This window comes from Limanda limanda, chromosome 15 (assembly GCF_963576545.1).
Source record: "Limanda limanda chromosome 15, fLimLim1.1, whole genome shotgun sequence".
Classification (NCBI taxonomy): Eukaryota; Metazoa; Chordata; class Actinopteri; order Pleuronectiformes; family Pleuronectidae; genus Limanda; species Limanda limanda.
The window spans coordinates 11431119-11456474 of NC_083650.1; the positions used below are offsets into that span (position 1 = coordinate 11431119).

The 25356-nt window shown below is 42.8% G+C and overlaps 1 protein-coding gene across 1 annotated transcript; it reads right to left on the minus strand.

Annotated features, from left to right (window-relative positions):
- Positions 1-351: 351 nt before the first annotated feature.
- crtac1b (cartilage acidic protein 1b) lies at positions 352-20275 on the minus strand. The gene is given in 17 exon segments (XM_061087650.1): positions 352-479; positions 766-909; positions 1023-1065; positions 1501-1646; positions 2863-3031; positions 3100-3200; positions 3460-3542; positions 5039-5175; positions 11035-11177; positions 11262-11396; positions 14465-14621; positions 17311-17447; positions 17815-18011; positions 19649-19839; positions 20077-20096; positions 20099-20140; positions 20143-20275. Coding segments are annotated over 17 exon segments (2106 nt in total).
- Between the last annotated feature and the right edge of the window lie 5081 nt (positions 20276-25356).

The following is a 25356-nucleotide window of genomic DNA, read 5'->3' on the forward strand; positions in this document are numbered from 1 at the left end:
TACGTGCAGAGGTTTATACGCCACGGCTCCACTTATTGACTTGGCCTCGGTTCAGGTCCCACTAAGATAAGTGCCAGGTGATGACGTGAGGACTCCGCGGGTGTGACACAGTTGGTTCTGAACCCCGTAGCTCCCAGCGAGCATGCTCCCTGTGTGTGTCTTTATAGTCCAGAGGGGGCTGGGAGCCAAGAGGTGACACATAGCAGTGATGAGGAGGTGTGGGGGGGTTGAGACTGTAAATATCGAGATCTGTAGAGGAGAAGATGTTTCAGCGAAGAGTTTTCTCTGAGAGTTTCTGTACGTCCCCGTTAAGCAGTGGTGAGAGTTCGGATGGGGAAAGGACAGTGATGGCTACAGGAGTCCAGTCTGAAGATGAGTGGAGAGCAGTGGCAGCACAGAGATGGAGAGCAACCAGAAGGAAAGGCCTGACCACTTGCGTTGCCCGGAAGACTGCGTCCCCCCAAAGTACGCCACCTGGGCTGCAGAGACAAAGGCGAAAGAGGGCAGGAGAAAGTTAGCCAACATCTGCGTCTTTATGGCTGAAAAAAAGAGAGCCCATTCTGATGGGGGGGTTAGTCATGCAGGACAGCGGGGTGCAGAGAGGGGACATGGTCGGAGGAATGTTAGCACCTCTAAGCTTTTTACTCAAAACCAGAGTAATTAATGGCAGCTTAAGGCATCTGGTTCTCCGGCAGTGCTTCCTTTGTTCTCCAGATCCTGGTAATCCAAATAAGTCTATACCCGGACTCTGCCAGGACCACTTACCCACACAGGCGGACCCATCATCGTTGGGCTCAAAGCCCTGGTTGCATCTCCTCTTGGCTCGGCACTTATAGCTGCCATAGGTGTTGGTGCAGACGGGGCGGTCGGGGGGGCAGACAGAGGGGAACTGGGTACACTCATCTTTATCTGAGGGAGGCAGGGGAGGAGGGGAGGGGAGGGGAGGGAAGACACTTCCTGCTTTAAATTTAGGGCACAAAATACAAGGTGGTCAACAGGGACGATGAGTCTTTTCAACTTACCAGTGCAGCGGCCGTTCTCGTTCAGAGCAAACCCATGACCACACTGCAAGGCACAACCGGTTTAATCGGGTTATTTTTAAATCAAACACTATGATGTCATGACACTGTACATAGAGGTGACAAGTTAAAGCAAAGTAAACAAGTGGAAAAACAGCTAACAAATGCAGATGCCTCTATACATGTTGTTTTTTTCTTTCAAAGCTAGGGTTGGTAATCCTGGGAAAGCTAGCAAGAGCAAGCTACACTTATATATACAACGGTTAAGTCCCACCCTCCCACCGGCCCTCTCGTCAAAGCCAAGCCCCCATAACACAAGCTTTCTAGGTAATAAAGCTGTTAATTTCTTATCATGTCATGTTGATTTACCTCAGTGCTGCTCCTGCCCTTTAGTTTGATAATAACCACAGAGGGTCGTTCTGCTGCTGATACAATCCAGCAGGTAACCAGATTCTCTGAGCATCGTGAAACTCTGCTGTACCTTTATTTCTACAGTTGGAGTGATTTCCTCCTTGTGTACTGGATAGTGGATTTCCAGCACTGAGTTCATCTCTGAGGGTTCCAGGGGTCGGGCCACTGAACGACCATCTGGCCAGTACACCTCCACGTTGGTGGCCACATCCTTACCTGGTCAAACAAACAGCACAGACGACACACAGTTCAATATTCACATGACCTTTACAGAGGCTCATACAGGAGTCGACTTACTGTAGGTTAATATATCCTCCTCTTCACTGACACACAGAGTAAGAGACAGTGGTTTCTCTCTCTATTAACTATTTCAATCAGGCACAGAGAAGGTCCTTCTCCACAGGACCTCTGCAGCCCTTAATTAAAGTGGCATTTTTCAGTGTAAACAGATCTCGGCTTACTTTGCCACACAGTGATCCAGTAAGCAGGTGTGCTGCCCGAGAGCCGAAGAACATCTCACCTGTTCTCTTCCCACAGACACGCTCTCATTTAGCCTGTGGAGAATGTTGTGACGCAGTTCAAGTGTGGAGTTCTGTCCCGACGCCACGGATGGTGTGGAAAGTTTGTTCTTTAAGTGTGTTATGAGTAATCAGGCATTAAAAGTGACTGAGGGCCTCTTGGAGCTGAGCTGTGCTTGCACAGTCCTAACACAGAACAGGCTCAGTGAGCGGTGCCAGCGAGCAGTGGTGGGTGGGCCAGCAGCCCTGGATGGCCACCAGCAAACTGTCCCAGGGGGAGTGGGTGGGGGGGGGGTAACCAGGCCGGCTTCCAGCTGCGGCACCTGTCCCCCAGCTCGTCCCTCTTTGTCCACCCTGCTCCCTCACAAAGATAACTGACTCCCCCATGGGTGCCTAATCAGACAGGAGTTATTGAAACAATGCTTCCCAAACAGAGCTTTAATCTTCCTTCTTACTGCGACTCTGTGATGCTCATTCTGTCCATTTATCTCTCTGTCTGTCCTTTAGGGGAGATTATTGTGGAAATATAGTTAATTAAATTCTTTAAAGTTTTGTATTCATTACAAAATGTCAGATTGTTCTCATCAGGATCCATGAATCCCTTAGAAATTGGTTTAGATAATGTTGAAAAGGCCTCACAGTTTTAAGAGAGTTGAAAAATAGTTTTAGTCCCATGATCTGGACCTGCACAAATTGAATAGGTTCCATATCACATCCTTCCACCAAGTTTCATGGAATCTGTCCAGTGGTTTTTGAGTTATCTTGATTACAAACCAATGGACAGGGGTGAACACATAGAGTCCTTGGTGGATGTATAATCAGTGGTTTGAGGCAGAGCAGAGAGCATGTGTAACAGAGACCTCCACAATTCCTGCAACAGTCATGTGTCTGTAAGACTGTAAATGCAGTGTTACCGAGGCCAAAGTGGGCGACAGGCTCCATCTGACACAGGTATCCTGAGCCGCCATCGATGATCCGTGTGTGTGGGCCGGTCTTCTTCGTGTACAACACAACTTTGGCTCCTCTGGCGAAAGCACCGAACTTGGTCCGGGGAATCACTCGCAGCCACGAGTTATTGGAGCCCTAAGACAGAGAGAGTGACATAAGGTCAAGTGTTGACATGAGGATGTCTTTAAGATAGAGACCCTCACCTGGTTGACTTTGTAGACAGAGAGCGGCTGCGCTGCACTTTCCCCATGAGACACCAACAGCTCGAGCAGGCCGTCGCCATCAAAGTCGGTGGCTACAGCTCCTGGAGAACAGTCACAGAGTAATGATGCACTTCATAGAACAGTCAATACTACATCATTTATTCTCCTCATACATGGAAACATGGACACTGTGTGTGTCACAGAACTAATTATGTGGAACGTGTCATTTTTCTTTTATAAAGCTCATGGGGACACTCAGATCCCCAGTGGAGCTCTGCTGCCATCTATTGGGGAACTGTTGTAATATCAGACATGAGGCTTGCGCCTGTCCTGCCTCTGTTAGATCTCGTTGAGTCTCACCTGTTCCTCTTCCTTCAGGCTCGGACGCCTTCCCAATATTCAGCTCTTCTATCTGCGGGTCTCCGTGCTCCCTCCTGCTCACTCTGTCAAATCAACATCACAGCACTTACCCATCAAACCTCTGTAAAAACATTGATACCACAGCCACTACACGTTCACAGAGTTCAATGTTGATTAACTTGTACTTTAACTTTATGAACTACTTCTAGTATTTCAATTTTATGTCCAATATTTATATCTCACTTTAGACTCCACCACATCTATTTGTAGACAAAGTTGAATAGTTGATTACATGAGACATTGGCTCAGCTTCTAAATAATGGTGTTAACTGTTATACACTCCCCAACAATACATCAGAATGGCAGTGCCTGTATTTCGCAGTATATTTTTAGCAGTACATAGACATGCTTTATAATACACTTTAATGTAGTTGTAAGTTAATATAAGCATTTTTTGAACAGCCAAAAAAAATCCTGTGGACAAACATAAGAAGAAGCTCATATAAACATAGAATGATTGAATATCTAGTTCATCTTTTTTATTTAATTTGTATTTATTTGCTTATTATTTGCTTAAATATTTACTTGACAATTTGTTAATTAAATTGTTAATTAAATTATCAAGTTAAATTATCAAGTTAAATTTTAAAGTCCAGTCTTGCTTTCCACAGTTTCCGGTCATGAACCCTCTCTCTCTTATCTTGATTTATACCTTGATTTTCTGGATTTTACTTGTTGTATCTGTTGTAAATTGTGAAACATCGTCAATCGATGACTTTGAAATTCACGCAGTATATACGAGTGACAAAGCATTTCTATTTGCATGTTTCCTCAGGGTATAATTTCATTTCACAGTGTACTAATGTGCTGATCCTGGCTATGGAGCTCCACAGCTCTGCTAAATATTGATTAGTTGTATCTAATTAATTAGCTTGAGCTAAATTGTTGGAGCCAGAGAGCAGAGTGGAATTAGCTGATTCGTCTTTATATTAGAGCCACGAGCTGTGGAGCGGTGACCATCACTGTGTCCAGAAAGACTTCAGGTTTCCTCCATTGTCCCGACGTAAAGGAATATTCTGATCCAGGAAAGCTCTGGTGTTGACTCTGATTATTAGATATTGGTTCTAACCCACCAGCTCAAAGCAAGATTCACCCTGATTTCTGCATCCTGTTCAGAAAAATAATGCCAGATCAGATTCTTATTCAGACAGGACGCGTTCACTCTCCTGTTACGTCCTTACAATTGATATGTATCATAAATTATATTTTGAGGGCTGAGTTCATTAATATTATCTGGAGAGGAAGCAAAACCGTGAGCCAAAAAGGAGACCTTAAACTGTCTTAATGAAAGATTCATTCATGTGTGGAGGAGGAGGCGGGATGCCAGACTAGATAAGTATCCCTGGCTGCGATGTTTAAATTCTTCTCAGCTTCCAGGCCTAGTTTTAGAATATTAAATCAAGAAGCAAGAGAAGTCCATTAAGCTCATCATGCAGGCACTATTAAAACTTACTGCCATACTGATTCAGCATGTGTGTGTGTGGGTGCGTGTGTTACTGTTAGCTATATGTGTGAGTACCTAAAGAGTCTGTTGGCGGAGGGGCCCCTGTACGCGATGTTATTGAAGAAGACCTCCAGCTCATTGTCGTTGTCAAAGTCTGCAACGATGACGGTGCGGACTGGAGACGGCATGGCGAACTTCTGGGATGCTATGTCCTAAGGGAATGAAAGCAAACACACACACACACACACACACACACACACACACACACACACACACACACGAAAAGCTTTATTTTTATGTTAAAGCAAATCAGAAAAACACACTGAAACTGTTAAAATCCAATTCACCTGCTCTAAAAATGAATTGATTCACAATATTTGTCTTTATTGCCATGCTCATAGCAGATTTGTGCATAATAACAGTAACATCATATCCAATGTATTTGGGTTTCTCCACAGCCTGTATATATACAGATGAGCTCCTAAAACTGAAGCCAAAGCATCTTAATCGCCACCTGGTGGCCGGTTACAGTATCGGTCATACATCTCACCTCCGCCATCTCAGTGGAAGGGACATAGACCATATCAAGTTCTTCTCAAAGATGGTTTCTGTCATTTTAGATAAATCTTATCACACTGATGTTTGTTCAAGTGATACATTTCCGGTTAGTTTGGTTTTAATTAGTTATTTGATGCTATAAAATGAGGTGAAACGTCCTGATTGACAGTGATTGGTTGAGAATGTGTAGCAGCGGGAGCTCGATACCGCCGCTCAAACCGGCTTCTGTTCAGACTCTGGCTCCAAATGCACGAGATGGCAGCGTTTGTATGCAGGGTATTTTAGCTTCGTTTCCGTATAGTGGGAGGAGGAATCTTTATTTACACTCTCATATAATTCTTATTTAGCTTTTTCAATGAAAGTTCTGCTCTTTCACTTTTTGCATAAGAGCCAGAGTTTGCTTTACTGCTACGTCCAACACTTCCATAAACATACAGCAAATGTCATTTTTGTTCTTCTATAATTATACAATTATACAATTATAAAATGTGTTTGTCTCCCAAGTGAAATTGAGGTTGATATACAGAGTTTTGTTTGTTTTTGTCTGCTCTGTCGGCCCAAACCACAGAGCAGTGGGAGGTTCAGTTTCTTGCTCAAGGCCACTTTATTTCATTTAAAGAAGAGGTGCAGTTAGTGAATTCTGACGAGTGCTCCATAAAAACACTGTGATAACGACATAAATTTAAAAAAAATTCAGATGCCGTCGCACCAGGTTAAGCCCTAAGAGACAAACTGTGATTTGCAAATATGAGTAATAATTAATTATGAAATATAATTATAGTTATAATTTACAGTAATTTAAAGAATTTTACCTGAATTTTCTAATTCCTGTTATTACATTCTACATCATAACAGGTGAACAGGATGTGTGAGCCGAGTCACTGGGTAGAGAAATGCTTCCATAACCCCGAACATAAGGTCACAAGTTTCATCTTCACAGCAGACGTGTCCATCAATAATCAGCGTCCGGTCCTTGAGTTAGACACTGAACTGTCATCAGTTTACTCACTGATCTGTAGGTCACCCCTTGAAAACAGATTCGTCTGAAGCCTCCACATGAGAACAAAGACCCTTTTTACGTCCTCTGGCATCAGAGAAGAAGACTGCAACTCTCCTGTCCCCCACCGCCCCCCCAAAAAAGTCCCCTCAGCTTTTTTTTTTTTTGCATGAGAAAGTAACGGATATCGCCTCGCTTCAGTGACACGGTGATAAGTCGGGGAAGAGTTATAGAGCGGCCTTTCACTCCCTCCAGTATTTACTCCCTGTTTTAATTATAAGGCTCATAAAGCTGCAGGAGGGGGGTGGGGGGGGGGGTTGCCTACAGTGACCTTCTGCTTCTCAGGTGAAGGAGAGGAGATGGTGAACTGAGGCCACGAGGGAGGAAGAGAGGAACAATAGGACGCATACATGTGTCATAAGAGGAACAAGACCCGAACACCAATGGAGGAGAGAAACATGAAACCTGCAGGAAAAGAGGATAGAAAGTTTGAAAGAAAATTGTGACCGGTTTATGAAAAATACTTACTGTCCATTTCTCAAAATGGACAGTAAGTATTTACAACTTTAGTGGATTTATTGTGACTGGGAAATTCATTTTTTTATATTTAACAAATATAGTAAATAAAATTGAAATATTTATATTCTTGAGTGTGATTTAAATTTAGGATGTAACTCATATTTTCATCATCCAAGATTTATGACTGGCTGTAATAACGATCTAAATAATAGGCTATGATTATATTCATCTAATTCTGAACTCCACCACCTTACAGCCTCACATCCATTTATTATAAGGTGGCTCCTACTCAGCCTTTAGTTAGGGTGACCAGACGTCCTCTTTTTCCCGGACATGTCCTCTTTTTCCCGGACATGTCCTCTTTTCGAGACCTAAAAAATGCGTCCGGCAGGGATTCCAAAAACGTCCGGTATTTTGCCTCGTCGCAAAAAAATTATTAATGATTTTTTTTTTTTTTTTTTTGCCTCGTCGCATATTTGTGTTTCTGGGTCTTTCACATAGCCTACTAGTTATTTCGGCCTTCCAAGTTCTGGAAATGGTACCACCCTTACGTTCCACCTTCTTGCGCGAGCTGACTCTAGAGAGAGTCTGTCATTGGGCAACCGATCTCAGGGTTGCCAGAGCCACGATAATTATCCTCCAAATACGACTATTTTGAGCCTTTGGAACGTTACTTTGCCATTTCCAATCTGGCAACATTGTGCACTTTAGTGCACCGACCAAGAAACTTCTGCCCTGGCCTTTTTCCGTCTCTTTAAATACGTATGAGATATGTGAGGCTGTGCTTCCGCGTGTGTGCACGTTTAAGCTTTCGCCGGGAAAACCTCGGTAATAGATTTTAATTAAAGCACAAACAGGCCTAATCGGCACTTTCCACTACCCCGTCAAGCTGCTGTTTCAGCCCAATTTAATTAGCGGTTTACTGGAGTGATACAACAGCTTCATTATGCATGCCAAAGGTCAATACAGGCTAGTAGGAGCGTCAGCTTATGAGGGGGAAAGGGGTCTTAAATGTGTTGTGGGCTTGTGATTTAACAATCTGGGTTTAAAAGAAACATCGGCCAGTTAATTTAATTTGTCTTCTGGGTGTTAGTGCGTGCATGGGTTTGTGTGTGTGAGGTGTGTGTGTGTGTGGGTGTGTACTTGTCATGCTGATGGTATTGTCTCTGGGCTAACCATCACACATTAACCTCTTATTTGACCCCTATAAAGATGTCTCATGTGACATTTATCTCTTTGGTAAAAGATGCGGCCGCAGGTCCTGACACATACATCACCAAATACAAAACCTCTGTGGATTTATACAGCAGAGGCTGCCGCTGTCTGTACAACACATGCACGCTGCTCGCTGTCTAACAGGAGTCGTCTGCAGAGTCGGTCATTGAGTAAATCAACCACGCGTCCATCTTTAAATCCCACTCCATCTTTACTCATGCTAATTCCCTTGTCGACCGCTGTCTTTTCTCTGCTTGTTCATTAGACACAGAGGAAACTGAGCCGGACTCATTTGACTCTAGTGTGCATTTGAACTTCTGGGGTGTCATTCTACTGGACTACTTGGATTCAGGCAAAGTATTTTCTTTAATAAGCTTCTCTGCTAGATTACTACTGTATCTGCTTAGGTTAACTAGATTGATAGTTTGAACTGTTTGGCCATACCTTGAATTGTCTGAGATAGGAGCTTGTTTGTTTATTGATTTTGTATACTGTTTATAGTTTCACTCAAGTGATTGAGAGTTAAAAAGGACCCAGCTAAGGTTAAAGTGCTTGATTGTTCATTCCAATTCTGTTAAAGACTTAGTTCTATCTTAAGCAAAAATCAAAAAGACACTCTGGTATCCGTGCGTCCCTCTCCGCGAAACGGATACGTAGAAGCATAATGGAGCCTTTATTCTTCTAGACCTCTCTGCTGCATTTGATACAGTGAACCACCAGATCCTTATTTCCTGCCTTCAGGACCTGGGTGTCTCAGGCTCTGCTCTCTCCCTGCTCTCATCTTACCTCAATGACCGCACTTATCGGGTAACTTGGAGAGGATCTGTGTCTGAACCTTGTCCTCTCACTAATGGGGTCCCTCAAGGATCTGTCCTGGGTCCTCTCCTCTTTTCTTTGTACACCAACTCTCTCGGCTCTGTCATTCACTCACATGGCTTTTCCTACCATAGCTATGCTGATGACACCCAACTAATCCTCTCTTTTCCCCGATCTGAAACACAGGTAGCAACACGAATATCTGCCTGTCTGACTGACATCTCTCAGTGGATGACCGCACACACACCACCTGAAAATTAACCTTGACAAGACTGAACTACTCTTCCTTCCAGGGAAAGACTCTCCGATCCACGACCTGACCATTAACTTTGACAACTCCGTGTTAACCCCCACTCAGACCGCTAGGAACCTGGGAGTGACACTCGACAGCCAACTCTCCCTGACTGCCAACATTACTGCAACAACACGGTCCTGTAGATTCATGCTGTACAACATCCGGAGAATACGTCCTCTTCTCACTTAAAAGGCAGTGCAGGTTCTGGTCCAGGCCCTGGTCATCTCACGCCTAGACTACTGTAACTCCCTCCTGGCAGGTCTTCCTGCTAGTGCCATCCGACTTTTGCAGCTCATTCAGAATGCAGCAGCGCGACTGGTTTTTAACCAACCTAAATTCTCTCACACTACTCCGCTCCTCCGCTCCCTTCACTGGCTACCAGTGGCCGCCCGCATCCGCTTCAAAACATTAGTACTCGCGTACCATGCTGTGAACGGATCCGGTCCTGTCTACATCCAGGACATGGTCAAACTTTACACCCCAGCCCGTTCACTCCGCTCTGCTTCTGTCAATCGGCTCGTTGCTCCTTCACTGCGAGCCAAACACTCATCAAAATCACGACTGTTTGCTGTCCTGGCTCCTAAATGGTGGAATTAGCTCCCCATCGACATCCGGACATCAGAAAGTTTACACATCTTCCGCCGCAAACTAAAAACATACCTCTTCCGACTATACCTTGAATAAAAAAAAAAGAAAAAACTAAAAAAATGTTGAAGCTAACAATTTAGTAGCACTTAAATGGCACTTACTTTTAGCATTTTGTAGTCTTGCTTTATTTTTAAAGAAATTGTACTTTCTTGTTCCTTGTTGTTCTTGGTTTGTACCCTCGGGTTTTAATGCACTTATTGTAAGTCGCTTTGGATGAAAGCATCAGTTAAATGAAATGTAATGTAATGTAATGTAATGTGTCCAGTGACACTCGTTGCTTTGATAAAGGATGTGGTTGCAGGTGCTTTCTACAGTCATTAGTCATGTGTGCAGAGAGTTCATTTTAAAGCTCCAGTTATTTTCCCTCTTCATACAACTTCTGTCAATGTTCACATCCGCCAAGGACGAGATACTGTCATCTGCCTGTTAACAGGACTACGCTACTAAAACTACTGAACCGATTTGATTGAAACCTGGTAGTGATATGAGGTATAGGCCAATGAAAAACGTATTGACTTTCAGAGAGGGTTCAATTTTCACTTTCCTTAACATTTTAAAGGGCAATTTTTGAGATTTTCACCAATTTACCAACGAATATCAGGCACATTTAGAAAACTGATATCCATGAGTATGTGGCTTGATTGAATTGAAGTTTACAAACTGAACTTCAGTCTCTCAATCTAAACCATGAGGAAATATCTTGTTTGATGATGTCGTGAAGCAACGAGGCAGCTGATTCGCTCAGGCACAAATCATCTTCAGGGATGAGGTCATATATTAAAGTTGGTTTAATGTTAAGGAGCAATTTTCAGGGGTTAATGGTCATTGTTACCTATAACATCTTATGGAAACGGTCTAGTTAGTCTGTGCTCAGGTGCTTTTCCATTGTGTCTTTCTTCTCTCTCTGTCAGCAGCCTTTACAGCCCATCTTTACAAACAGGTATACAGACGTTTTGGTCTAAATGCTGATACTTATCTGAATGTGGATTTGGCAAATACCGAGGAAAACACATGTGAACCCACCTTGAACTTGTGTTTACGGTTATTCTGCTGCATGTACAGGCGATGAGGCCCATTCCAGTTCCCGTAGACGATGTCTGTCTTGCCGTCACGGTTGAAATCCGCCAGAGCGACGCCTCTGCCGTGCTGCATGGGGTCCTCCACACCTACAGTCATACGGTAATATGACTTAATCACATAAAGCCAAATTTGCATAATCTATGTCATCTACTGCACATGTTTCCTCTCACCAGCCTGCTGCGCCACATCCGTGAACGTTCCATCCCCGTTGTTCCTGAACAAGAAGTTGGGTCCGTACTCGTTGTCGCAGAACACATCGGAGAGCGTTTGACTGACGATGGGCCCCACCACGACGCCTCGTCCTCCTGCGCAGACAGAAACACAGACACCAGCCTCTGTGATGAGATAAATGCAGACGGTTAAAGCTAAGGGTCGGCAGACGGTTTTAAATATATAAAAAAGCTGCAGATGAACAGGTGAAATAACAGAGCACAGAGCGAGAGAGATCAGCCGGTGATCATTATAGTCTTTCCAGGCAATTTCCTTCCGAGCAGGGCGGACGCAGTCATTGACTGATGGGCTTCGCTCACACAGACAAACACACCTGGGGACGAACACAAACAAACACGAAAATGCAAAGACGCGACACACGCTGGGATCCTTTTGCATTGAGCAAAAGCTAACAGTGATTTTCTCCTGATGAAAAGATGTTTGCGACTGCTCAGTACACTCAGCATCACCCCAGGATTTCCCGATGACATTCTATAAAGTCAAGTGTTGCGCTCAAGTGTCTCATCTCCGACCGGCGGAGTCTAATTATGCAGCTGAAAGGGCTTTGATTGTCCTTCCAGTACGTAGAGTCAGTGGGTGAAGACTCGCTCCTGATTTACTGGGCCGCTCCACGAGCGCAGACAAACACCACTCGCCCCCAGTGGTCATAAAACACAAATGTCTCTCCAGAGATATGTAACCATTAGATATACAACTTCACTCATCGTCCCTCCGCACTGATTAACTGCATGTGATGAATCTCCATCTACAGCAAGGATTTCGGAGCCTGCTCACTCTGCCCCCCCCGGCATGCAAAAAAGTCTAAATTTTTTTTGATGAAGATTGATTCTGTTCCGCACAAATATGAAGTCACCTCCCACTTCTAAAACTTACCTGGGCATCAAGTTCAAGGTCTTTCCAGTGGACACATTATAATACCATAGAGGCAGCAGTTTTCACTCATGATGGACACTGTCATCAAAGAAACAAATCATGTTGAAATGGATTCTGGATTCTGACATTTATTGTTCTTCTCTTCTATAGTTAAGACGACACACATCACAAGGTTAAGTTGGCCCAGAATCCTTTTTTATTTTTCTTATTTCCAAACTAAGTAAATGTTATTTCAAGGTCAGATATTTTGTTTAAAATCATTTAAATTAGTTTAATTAGTAAAATTCAGTTAAAATATTTTGTGTCCCATGAGAGAGCAGCTTACAATACAGAACAACACTTTGAAATAGTGTGCATGAAAGGGTAACATGCTGAATTAATCTAGATTAAATTAGATTAGATGAGATTAAATTAGATTAGATTAGATTAGATATTCTTCATTGCCCCCAAAATTATATTTATTTGCTTTGTCAGTGATAATAAAATAAATAAAGTAATACACAAATTATAAGTAGTCAGGATGAGATAGATGAATGCCAAGCAGGGAGATAACAATCTGTAAACATGGTGAATGAGATTTTATAAATTAGATGTGTTAATATGGAATAAATAGAAATTTGACCTTGTGATACATTATTTCCTGAAGCCTCTTCTCTTATTAATTTAGCATTTTTAAAGATTTATTTCTGTTCTTTATTATTTTATAGCTGACAGTAGAAATGGAGCGGAAATGGTGAAGGGAGAGCAAACATACTTGAGGTGATTTGAACCAGTTACATACCTCTGCCAAAGAAGTTATGTTTTATCTGCGCTTTGTTTGTTAGTTAGTTAGCAGGATTATACAAAAATATATCGGTTAAATGTTGTAGAGGGGATGGGCATGAGGAAGAGTCAATTACATTTTGGTGCAGATCTGGATCAGGGGGCAAAAGGAAATTGTTTTGTCTGTTTCTTTGACATTGTGAGACGTCTAAGAAAAAGACTGTTATACAAATGTAAAAGACTCAATTAAACTATTTATTACTCCTTTCAAAATTGTTGTGCTTTCATATGCATTTATTTGTAAGCTACATTATACTATCAAATAACTTGGTGGAAGGATTCGGATTTTTTCTTTTAACTTGCTCTAACATTGCAAGATATAGGCTGTTTTTCAACATTGATTTGTCTGGGAATAAGTCATGGATCAGGGGAGTGATATTTACGAGTGGTGCAGATCCAAATAAAAATCCAGATCTAGTGATTTTAAATGTGGGTTCCTAAGGAGATTGTTGGGCCTTACTGGAGGTTTGAACTCCTCTCCTCTCTGTGCCAAAAGCCTTCAGGACTCCCTGCTTTTGCTGTATATGGAATTTGTTGACTGCAACTCTCTTGCCAGGAAGGCTGCTCAATACAGATTTAGCCACAGTGACAATGATGCCCACTTTCTGTTTTGCTCATTTAAATTTCCATAAATCAGTGAGTGACACCGTCAGCTTCTATTTCACCTCCACGGAGGATAAAATCTATTTAATCCTTTTTGTCATCTCACCTGGAGTAGACTGACTTAAATTGCTCATAATCTACACAGTGGTGTACTAGCGTCCACATACTTTTATTCAAACCTTCAGAAGTTTTGGGGACCCACCCTGTAGGCAGAGATGGATACCGTGTCGGGGCTTTTGAGCCGCTCTGATCTATGTGAGTGTCGCCCTTCCCCTTGGCTTCCCTGTGACTTTGACTGGAGTAAACAGCTGACAGGGCCAAAAGAGCCCACTAACACTTCTCTCTAGTCATTTCTATGTTCTCGCACGCTTACACTCATCATGTTCTCTTTCTTTTCCTCGCTTGGCCCCTGTCCAGCTCTCCTTTACTCTCCTCCTGTCGAGCAGCCTCTCTGTGCTGGAGTCCTATATTTCAGACGCTCCGGGTACAAGCAGCACATGCTCCTCTGCAGATGTCTGTGTAAATCAGACTGAAGGTCCAGAAGTGCCTGATGATCTTACATCACTCAGGCTCACACACAAACCCACACACACACAAACAGTTGTGTCTCCATGACGGACTTATATTCAGCTCCTGTAAACTTACTCTAACTACTACTTGTCTAACCCCTTATTCTAATCTTAAAACGTGCCTTCATCTCAGAGTGTAATGATTTACTTTATGGGGACCGGCGATTGTCCCCATAAAGTGACTCTGTAAACAGATTTAAGTCCCCACAACACACACACAGACACACAGACACACACAAACACACAAACACACTGAGTCATATCTCCACACCTACCTGTGAACTTGTTGACTCCGGCCTGCTCAGCCACATTGGACAGGGCAATGACGCCCTGCGTAAGGTCACTCGCTACTCCATCCATTTCTATGAGAGCATGAGGACCCTCGGTGCCACTGGCGTAGTTAGCTATGTAAATAGCATAAAGTCCCGTACCCTGGGAGGAAAAGAAAATAAATTTTTTATTTCATTTATCTTTTTTTTTATATTTATTGTTACTGTACCTAATAAATATTGATAAAGGGGATATCATGCTTATTGCGTTGAGCTCAGAAATCATGCTCTGGGCCAAAACATCAGCTCATGATAGAAGTTATTATGATTTAAATTACAGCAATAAGAAACCAGAAGTAAATATCCTGTAGGGTGACAAAGAATTTGATGATATTTGACAAACCCAAACAATCCATTTATACGTTTCTTAAACTTGTTTAAGCTGCTTATAGTTTTTGAGATGCAACCACAGTAAAATGGAGGTTTTGGACATTTTCATGTATGTAATAAAAGGTGTGGCTCCAGGCTGCAGAATCCTGAAGATGTACATTTTTTTAAAATTGCCACTAGTATAATTTTAAAATTTGAAAACAACGCTTAAAACGTATTGAGCAACAGGACGGGTCAGCTAGGCTGTAAAAGTAATGTTATAAAACTGAAAACGTTATTACTACATACATGCTGCATATTTTTTCAGAAATAAAATAACAGTTTTGAATTTGTTAATTTAAAAAAAATAAAATGACCTGACAAAGATCCTGTGTGGGTTTATAGACACTGTACTTTTTTTTCTTTATTTCTTTTATTTTTGTACCAAAGATGACTCAAATAGGAGTAAATTGTGTGTTGCTGGGGACTATTCTCAGCCATGGATAAAAATACTTCCTCTCGAGTATTTATAGCAGCAGAGAGATTGTGTAGAACCAACCTAAAGAAATGCTATTGTCTTAATAGAGGTATATGTCACCCAGGGAACAGTTTTAGTCGTTCTTGGACAAGAATGTGGAGTTCTATGACACCGAGGGAAAATATGTATCAGGCTTCTCCGACACAGACAATACTGATTAACAGTTAGGATTTGTTACCTATATCAAACATATATAAAATAAAAACCAGACGCTTCCGCCAACCACCTTTTTAAAACTCTTCCCTATCTCTGAATATTATCTGCATATTTTAACCTTTTCCAATCAAACCTTTTCTTCCCCCCCTTATCTGCCCCGACCCTTTTCCCACCCTTTACCCCCCGCCCCCCTCTCTCTCTTTCTCTGCCTCTCCCTATGCTCCTGCCTCTGCCTCCCTTTGGAGATTAATTTCACACTCCATTATCAGTCAGAGTCCCTGCAGACACAAACCCACAGACGGAACCACACTAATAGACTACACACTCGATTCCAATGAGCTTTCCCACCAGGCCGAACATATTTCTGTCAACACAAACACATGCACATATCCAAACACACACACCTTTTCACCGTTTGTGTTAACCTTAACATATTTTTACAAGACAAGAAAAGTAAATGAGTCTGGGTGATGTAAATGTCATCAGGCGTCACATTATGGGCTGCTGAGGCGGGAGGAGTGGGTAGATTTACACACCGTCACTCTCACACACAGACGCACACGCACACACCCACACACACACACACACTTAGAACTTGACAAAATGAGACGGAACTGCAACGAAGGCCACTGGCAGTTACTTAACAGACTTAAAAGTCAATGATTTTTCAATAAGTCTTAACCCAAGGCTAATTTCTGTCACTGGAACTGACACTTTGAATGGTGGGACATGCATGTGTGCAGAGTGCACGTGGCCCCACGGCCTTTACAGCGGCCGCGGTGAGTGAGGCGGAATGAGGCACCACCTCCAATGTAACGTTCCCATTTGCATATTTAAAAAGGAAATTTTAAAATCAATAAGCTCATTGCAAAACCCGTCAATGTGTAACTTTCATTAGCTTGCGTAAGAATATCGATTGGACGTCCCTTTCAAGAAGAGTGGGAGAGAAAAAAACCTTGAACAAATTATTATCCCTGATCTTTTTTTTACTGAATAACAAAACTTTTTTTAAGTGTAAACAAACAACAAAACTCATCAGCTACCTGGCCAACATCACGCTCCAGTTTTGGCCGGTGCAACCTCCTGGTATTATTCACAATCTGCTCAACAATAGGAAAATGTAATCTCCTGGTCCCTCTGCTGAACTAGCACGGAAGAACACACACCAAGCTTCCTGTAAAACCATTAACCATTAAAAGTTGATATCTTTCCAATCGCTTTGGCAGGTGCGTAACCTATCAGTGCTCAGTGAGATGGGACTGGGGTTTTAAAAAAAACACGTATTGTAATCTCTACTGTCGTGTTCCCACTATTACCATCTTTATCCCGTCCCCTGATTGGAAGTGAGAACTGTACGCTTGTGTACGAGATAAGAGACAAAGAAGGAGTCAAGTCAGGTTTGAGGGGAAAACTGCAGGAATGGAGGTGGAAAGAGGGAAGAAAACAATGGGAAAAGGGACTGAGAGAAAATGTTACGGGCAGAAAGCAGCAGTGTGCACTCATCACTCCTCCCCTCGTGCGATGTTCTATAAAACAAACGAGCCCTGGCTTCTATAATTACACTGGTGCGATGGACAGAAGAGAGAAAATGGCACACCATTCCCCCAAATGAACTGTCATCGCACATGCTGAGAAGGGCGGCGTAGGCAGGGCATGAGTTATCACTGGTAAACAAACAGAGGCACCCATGCATGTACACAGAAGACACTCTAGGGAGTGTGTGTGTGTGTGTGTCGGCAGCGTGCATCTGCATACAGTGTGTGCATGAGTGTGTTCGTGCGTGTTGTACCTTTCTGTCCACACAGGCCACTGAGCGCCCAGCCATACGGTTTGCTACGTCTCTGTGTTCGTTAATGTCATCGTTCAGCAGATCCTCAAAGCGTCCATTGCGGAACTTAAACAGCTTGTCAGAGTATGTCGCCCGACCTTGATGCGGAGAGACGTTCAGCACAGTTGAGGAGAGGCAAAGATTGTGTGGAGTGCAGAGAGGCGTTACGCAATACAAGAACTGTGGGTGAAACGTACGAGTGCGATGCCGTGGCTGAAAGTGTGAAATGTGTGTCAGGAGGTTTTAAACAAAAATGACAGAGGTGAGGTGTTGCAGGTTTTTGGCGCCGCGCGCTCGGCAGCTCTCGGCAGCTCTCGGATTGATTAATAGCATCACAAAGCTTATGTGTTATCTGATGAAGACTCAGATGAGATAAGCTTTAATATCTGCATACTGATTTTCCTACTTTTTCCCCTGAGTTATAACCCCTGTGTGAGTGTGCATTCGTGTCGGTTTGCACTGTACCAGAAAAGGCGTTGTTGGTGTTCAGGACATAAATCTCCTCCCGACCGTCTCCGTCGATGTCACACGCTGTCACTCCGATGGCGTTGCCTTGGCGGTCTCTCAGGGCGTAGAAAGGGGAGCTGCGGTTGTCAACGGCGATGTTGACAAGTCTCTTCTGCTGCTTGTCGTACTTCAGCACCAGGTTCGGTCCATTGTAGCTGTCAACGGACACCGGGGGCAAGATGTTAACTGACAACATGAAGCCTGAGTGAAGTCCTGAGAGGTTACTAATGATGGTTCTTACAGAAAACCCTGAAGACAATTTTATTGTCCTTAATTTACAGAGGATTGTGCTCAAGACTCTTGAGAGTTTTATGCAGAATTTGATTCTGAAACCACTAGAAAGTTTTACTGTGTCAAAAGTGAAGTCAACTAAGACCATCAAAATGTAGACTGAGGCTGAGCATCACAAGTTTGTAAATAAGAATCTTACTACTTGCGTAGATTTGGCTAGATTCGAATTGGTGCATAGACTTGTGTAACGTAATTTTTTTACATAATAACAAAAATACAGATATTCATTAAAGAAACTTTTCGAATTTAATTCAGAAAGGACCAGTTAATTTCCTCCACCCAGAAAGGTCATATTTTCCACAGCTGTCCGTTTATTTGTTGGTTGTTTTAGTTTGTTTGTTTGTGAGCAAGATTTCACAAAAATTACTGGACGGATTTCCGCAAAAATTGGTGATAGGATGCAGAATGGGTGAGAGAAAAACATATTAAAGTTTGGTACAGATCCTCATCAGGGAATTCAGGAATTTGTATTTGTCTTTAACATTGCGTTATTTGTCATTTTCACCGACTGTCCCCTTGAGTGTTGGGCCCTGTCAGAGGTATGGCCTCACTTAGTGCCTAGTTTATATTGAGAACATTGGTTTTCAGGATCTTTAAACTCACCAATCTAATTATTTCATCATAAAATTAAATTTATATATTCGACACTGCTATAATCTGACTATTATTCCTAAATCACTTAAATTGCAACATGGTGAAGTAACAATAATCAAAATCTAATTTTGCCTCTAGATATTTAGGCTCAAATCATGTCTTATTTGTATATGAAAAAGTATATAATCTTTTGAAACTCTGCCCTTGTGACATAGTCTTTAAATGAGGCCACATAAAGAACAGAATTCTGATCCATCAACACTTTAAAACACTCTTTTCTGTTCTGACTCTTAACGTGGCATCACCGTGACTTGACCCATAATCCCAGGTGCAACGGGAACATTAAAAGATTGACCAATGCCGCGCGGAAGCACAGAAGGTCAACAACGGCAGCATAACATAAACCGAAACGCTCCATCCGCAAAATTCTTGATTCCTAATGAAATGAGGTTTCATCCTCAATGAAGTTTTGTGGGGCCCTCCTCCGTGATGCCTGCTGAATATGATAGCTGCTTAAGCAGGGTCATTTTGGTCCATCTATATTCTGTTAAGCACGGAGAAATTCGTCCCTGCTTCACTGGATAGAGGCCTGCTTGCCAAACTGTTCCCATCAACGGCACACTATCCAATCACATCCATTTTCATCAGCTGAGTGAGCCTCAGGGCACCCTTACATCTCACATCTTTTCAGTCTCTTGCCTTTGTCTTCAACCTTTAGTTCGGAAAATGACGGTGCACTTTTACTTAAGCCTCCGCACTTAATTAGCTGCTCTAATTGTGTATATTGAAAATAATGAGCACCTGCAATGCTTTATGAAAGGTAAAGGGGATTTAGGGGCTAATTCATAATGCGAGAAATTAATTTAATTTTTATAGTTTACACCACCCTCTGCTCCCCGTTTCTCACCCGGCTACAAATATCTCCAGATCTCCGTCCCCATCCACGTCAGTGACGGCCATGCCGTAGTTGAGCTGGGTGGGGTTGTTGTCGTAGTCAGGAGGGAGGGCGGTCTTGGTTATAGCTGAGAACATGGGATCTGATCGCTGAGCCGAGGAGTGGGCAGGCAGGAACAGAACCAGCCACAACAACATCCTCACCTGAGGACACAAACACAACAGCTGACACAGCAGCTGAAACGGAGGAAAACTATGTTGAACATCTTGTTTCCCCAAATGTTTCACTTTGCACTAAAAGGCAAAACAATGCTTTATTACTGTAGAAAACACACACGTGCTGTATACACACACACACACACTCTGCAACCAAACTGCAGCGCACAATCGTCCTGGCAGTTCAGGCAAATGAAAATCTGACAAAAGGTTAAAGTCACACACTCGCAAAGTGCAACTCCTCTGCTACTTCTCCAAATCCATATCGGGGCAAACATCGGTGTTTTTTTTTGGCACAGTTCTCCGCTACACCGAGACATAAAGATGAAGATATACCACCGCAATCAGCCGCATTCTGCAGGATTATATCTGAGCCACCGATCACATGCAGACAGCTTGAGGAATTACAGGACAGAAAATCCATACGTGGAGCAGGGCATTAGCCAGAGGCCAAGTGAGCACAGAGGAAACCAATATGACCCCATCTAACAGGCCTGGGGCTCTCTTCCCTGAGGGAGGGGGACCAGCTCTAAATTGGGGAAGTGTTCTTAGATACAAAGCCTGTGTGATGGGTTCTCTTAGTGGTCAGTGGACGAGAAGGTGAACATGGCCGAACCGATCCTATTGATTTGTGAAGCGCAGACAGGTGGAGGTGGAGTTTCTGATGCTCAAAAAACAATGAAGAGAAACATGACGTAGGGAGGGTGAAGGAAAAGGAGTAAGGTCACCTTCTTAAGGCTAAAATAAAAATACTCATCATTAACGACACTGTAAAACTTTACACACACGACGCACACACAAACCGAATGGTGTTTGCAAGCTGACACCTTGATTTGCGCCGCCTGAGGATTTATGAACGCAGCCTTCGTGGTCGTACTCGTTCCATTGAGCCGTTCCCGTCCCTGCCTCCACTCTGCCGCAGAACACTTTCACTCTCTGCTCACTCTTGAGTGTCCAGGTGATGTATGGCTCCTTAACATCTCCCTCAACAATTCAATTTCAGATAAAAAAAAAACGCCTTGCTGTTTGAGTGATACTCTCAAAAGCACATTGGTGCGGAGAGGAAGCACCTTTGCTGACACCTGCAGAAATATGGCAAGGGGCTAGCGCTAGCTCCCCCGGCGGGAGATAGCGCCGGCTGGGGAAGCGGTAGCGGTGTCTACTCGTGGCTTTTTAGCGAAGAGGGGTTAATTAACAACAGTGGGAGCTGGGGATGAGGCGGTTTCTCCCCATTAGAACAGAATGTAATGACAAATGCGGTGAACAGTTCCACACTACAGAAGGCAGCTTTACAGACCTGCTGATATACTCCATGTTAGATAAAGGCGGCGAGCTATAAATTAAAAGAGAGGAACGAGAGGAAATATCTTGATGGGTGAAAATGCACTTGGAGAAAAACAATTAAGAGTAAAAAAAAACTACTTTACTTTTAGATGATGAAAGACTTTAGCACCGAGACGGTTTAACGCCAGTCTGTAAATGGAGAAAAAGTGAAGTATCACTTATAATTCATAATAATGACTGGATGGATGAGGTGAAAAAGGACAAATGAGTGGTTGAAACCATTGGGGACGGGCCTGATAGAATGGTGTGGTGCTACATTATCCAGTCAAGGACATGCAGTCGCTTCCACTGCAGTAAAAACCCGGGACAGTCCGCTCCCGTCGTCAAGTGAAGATGCAGACGACGGGATTAGATGTGACTTCTTCCACAAGCAGGGATTCATAAAAACAATTGCTGCTTTAATCGGAGGTCACAGGATGCAACTTCTGCAGGGTCAACTACAGTGTGCCCGGTGCTGCGAAGGTGGGAAGCGTCGTAGAAAGTCGTTGGTCGTAAACCCGTCAAACAGCGTGAAAGAGCTGTGGAGGAAAATGTTGTCTGAAGCAGAGGAATGTTTTCGATTTGGTTATTTATGGCGGCATTAAGAGGCCATTATCAAAGCGTGCAACATCAGCATGTGCTTTCTGGAGCGTTCAAGCCCAGCTCTGATCCTGATAACACTGCGACAAAGAGCCAGCAACATCTTCAGTTTCACACACACACACACGCAGACACACACACACACACACACACACACACACACACACACACACTCTTACAGAAGCTCTTCTCTGTGAAGGACACTCACTGCAGAAAACACACACACACACACACACACACACACACACACAAACAAAGGGCTGTCCCAGTCTTAGTAAATTATGCTAGGAAGTCATTCTGAGCAATCAACAATTAAAATTAAAAGCCAATTCATTCCATCTCTTGTCACAGTTAAAATGAAAAAATAGGACTCAGTCGCACTATAACACCTCATTAACATAATAATGATAATGACAACAGTCGTACACTCTCACACACACACAAACACAAACACACACATATACATGACAAAAACTTGATGATGACAACAATTTTAGCTGTGTTAAAAAGTTATACTCTTAAATTCATCAGCCATTTATCTCTTAAATGTATGAAATATAATATCTATCTAATATAAATCTATCAATCTCAAAACTGCAAAGTAATTCCCACAACTCTGAATGCACATACAAAGTAAAAAAAGCAAACAGCAACTCGTTTAAACTATAAAACAATAAGGGAAAATGTGCAACAATTACAACAAATTTCAATAAATATATAAAATGTAACAAAACCACAACAATAAAATCCTCTGCAGTTTTTCTTTTTTCTCTCCAGAGAACCCAGAGTGTGTGAGACGCTTCAACCACAGCAGTTCGTGTGAGTGAAGATAAAGCAGCAAATTAAGCTTATTTGACTGATCACTGATACGCAGTCTTCTTCATTCATCCACGTATTGCACGGGGGGGGGGAGTTGCGCGGAGATCATGACGGAGATCAACTTTCTCTGGGCTCTTCTGTGCGTCAGGTCCCAGAGGAGCGCGCCACGCGTCCTTCTGAAGCCCGAGGCACCATCACCATCATCATCACCATCATCATCACCACCATCAGCACCATCAGCACCAGCATCAGCACCATCTTCACCATCATCACCCATCCTCAGCACCAGCAGCAAATTTGGCAACAAACAAACTCAGGTACTCACAGATGCTCAGAAACTCCGACTAATCCTCCAGCGACTGACTGACAGCCCCAGCAGAGGGAGAGAGAGAGAGAGTGAGAGAGAGGGGGGTGGGGGGGAGAGGGAGCGAGACACCGACAGCTGATGGCGCTGTGGACGTCGCAGTTATCTCAGGAGGTTTTTCTCCACTTATTCCCTTTACACAACTTCCTAAAGATTTGCTTTATGAAATCGCTGCTGTGATGTTCGAGCCAATCGCCGGGCAGCGTGTGGAATATTTAAACAGGCGGCCAATCAGGGGGCTGGGAGCCGGCGGGTGGGCGTGTCCTGCAGGTGTTGGAGTATGATGAGAGGAGGATGAGAGGAGGATGAGGAGCTGTTCACTTCATCCTCCTGTCCCGTCTTTCATCACGCTTTTCTTTTTTTTACATACACCTTTTAGGACTGAACATTTTAATAATTAATTACAAATCCCCCTATCGTTCATCCACTTTGTTTATTTACCACCATGAGCAATCATATTTCAGTTGTTATAAAATGATAATTTCCATTTCTATTACCACACGTTAACCACCAGTCAAAGTGCACTGGGGGTTTCTTTTGTAAATCCATCAAGATAAAGTGACGTACATGCACTTTCAATATAATATATATGTAATATAGTACTTATACAGACTCTACACATACCATGTTTATACTCATAGTCATATTGTTTACCATCCCTGTCTATATACTTATAACAGTCTATATATATATATATATGCATATGTTTGTATATGTTTAATTCAATTTCTCCTTATACATAATGCGTAAATGGTCTGTTTTAGTAAATTACCTATATTTATAGAGGGTTTTTTCTGTATTATGCCCATAAAGCGCTTTACAATACAGTTTTGCCATGCACCCATTCACACCCATTCATGCGGTGCATGTACTGTATGTGCAGCACTTGTGCAGGCAGGTGAACTGCCCTTCCGGGGACAAATAAAGTGGTTTTGAATTTGAATGGAGAAGTTAGGGATCGAACCACCAACCTCTGGTGCATATGCAGCTGTATGTGTCACTGACCTGACTAATAGGCAATATAGTCAAGTAATTTCTCCAGACTGTGGCACAAACCATTTTATACTCATATTTGTTTTGTTTTCCATTACAGTCTATACTGTATATATGCATATGTATGTATACATGTATTCAAATATCTCCTTATACATAATGCATAAATGGTCTGTCATGGTAAATACTCTATATTTATAAAAAGCTTACAGTACTGTACTTTACAGTACAGCTTTGCCATGCGCCCACTCACACACATTCATGCTGTGCATCTATGTGCAGCCCTTGTGCAGGCATGTGCAATGGAGATGCTGGGGATCGAACCACCGACCTCTGGTGCATACGCAGCTGTGTAGATGTGTCACTGACCTGGATGTGCAACTTGTTATATTTACATTATCACTCCATTACTCAATCTGTTCTATTCTGGCCCGACTCCACTGACCCTGCCGTTTGTAAACAAAGCATTACAAATATGTTTCGATATCAATCAGTTCAAAATCAATAAGAAAAATCTTTGACTTTATATGTAAATATAAACTTTCTGACAAATTCAATGTTTGAGTTTGATGATGAATAACCTGCCAGAAAAGGAGAGTAATTACAGTAAATGCTTACTTAAAGTATTTAAATGGCCCTTTTGTACATCATCTAAGCAGATCCACAGAAGTGTCTCAGCTCCCATTTAGTGATGAAAAGAATTGAACAACAGCAGCACATTTGCATATAGCAGAGTTACAAGTATCAGCGGCAATGATCCTCACAAGTAATAAATAATTCTTTTCAGACTGATGAGCAAAAAGTTAGTGTTCTGTCTCATAACAGTCACAGCGGCGTGTGTGTGTGCGTATATGTGTATGTGTGTGTGATAGAGGGAGAGAGAGAGAGAGAGAGAGAGAGAGAGAGAGAGAGAGTTTGCAGGTTTACTGCTGCCAGATGTATAATTCTTATGTCATGCTCCACTGAGTCCAGCCTCCCAGAGACCCCCAATGAAATTAGGTGTGCGTGTGTGTGTGCGTGCGTGTGTGGGCGCGCGTGTGTGTTGCGTACAGCCCGCTGAAATGAGATGTTCACATCCCAAGGACGTCTCCCACCATAATTTAAACTCACTGGTGCTGGAAGACTTCAATCTGAAAGTGCTGAAGTCATAAACCAGTGCACTTCTGTCTTTACTGTTATTGTCTGTGATCTACCGGTGTAAATCCACAGGCAGGTGGCTGTGACTCAAACAATGCAAATACCACGACAGAAACATTAACCTCTTCCGTGTTGTGATGACAACATATCGGCCGCAGGGCGGGCCGTAAAATTAAGTTAAAGACCCAAAGTCAACACTCCCTTTATTTATTTTTATTGCTCTCGTGTTGCACTTTATCTGCCCCAGGTTTGATTTGCAGGTTTGCAGA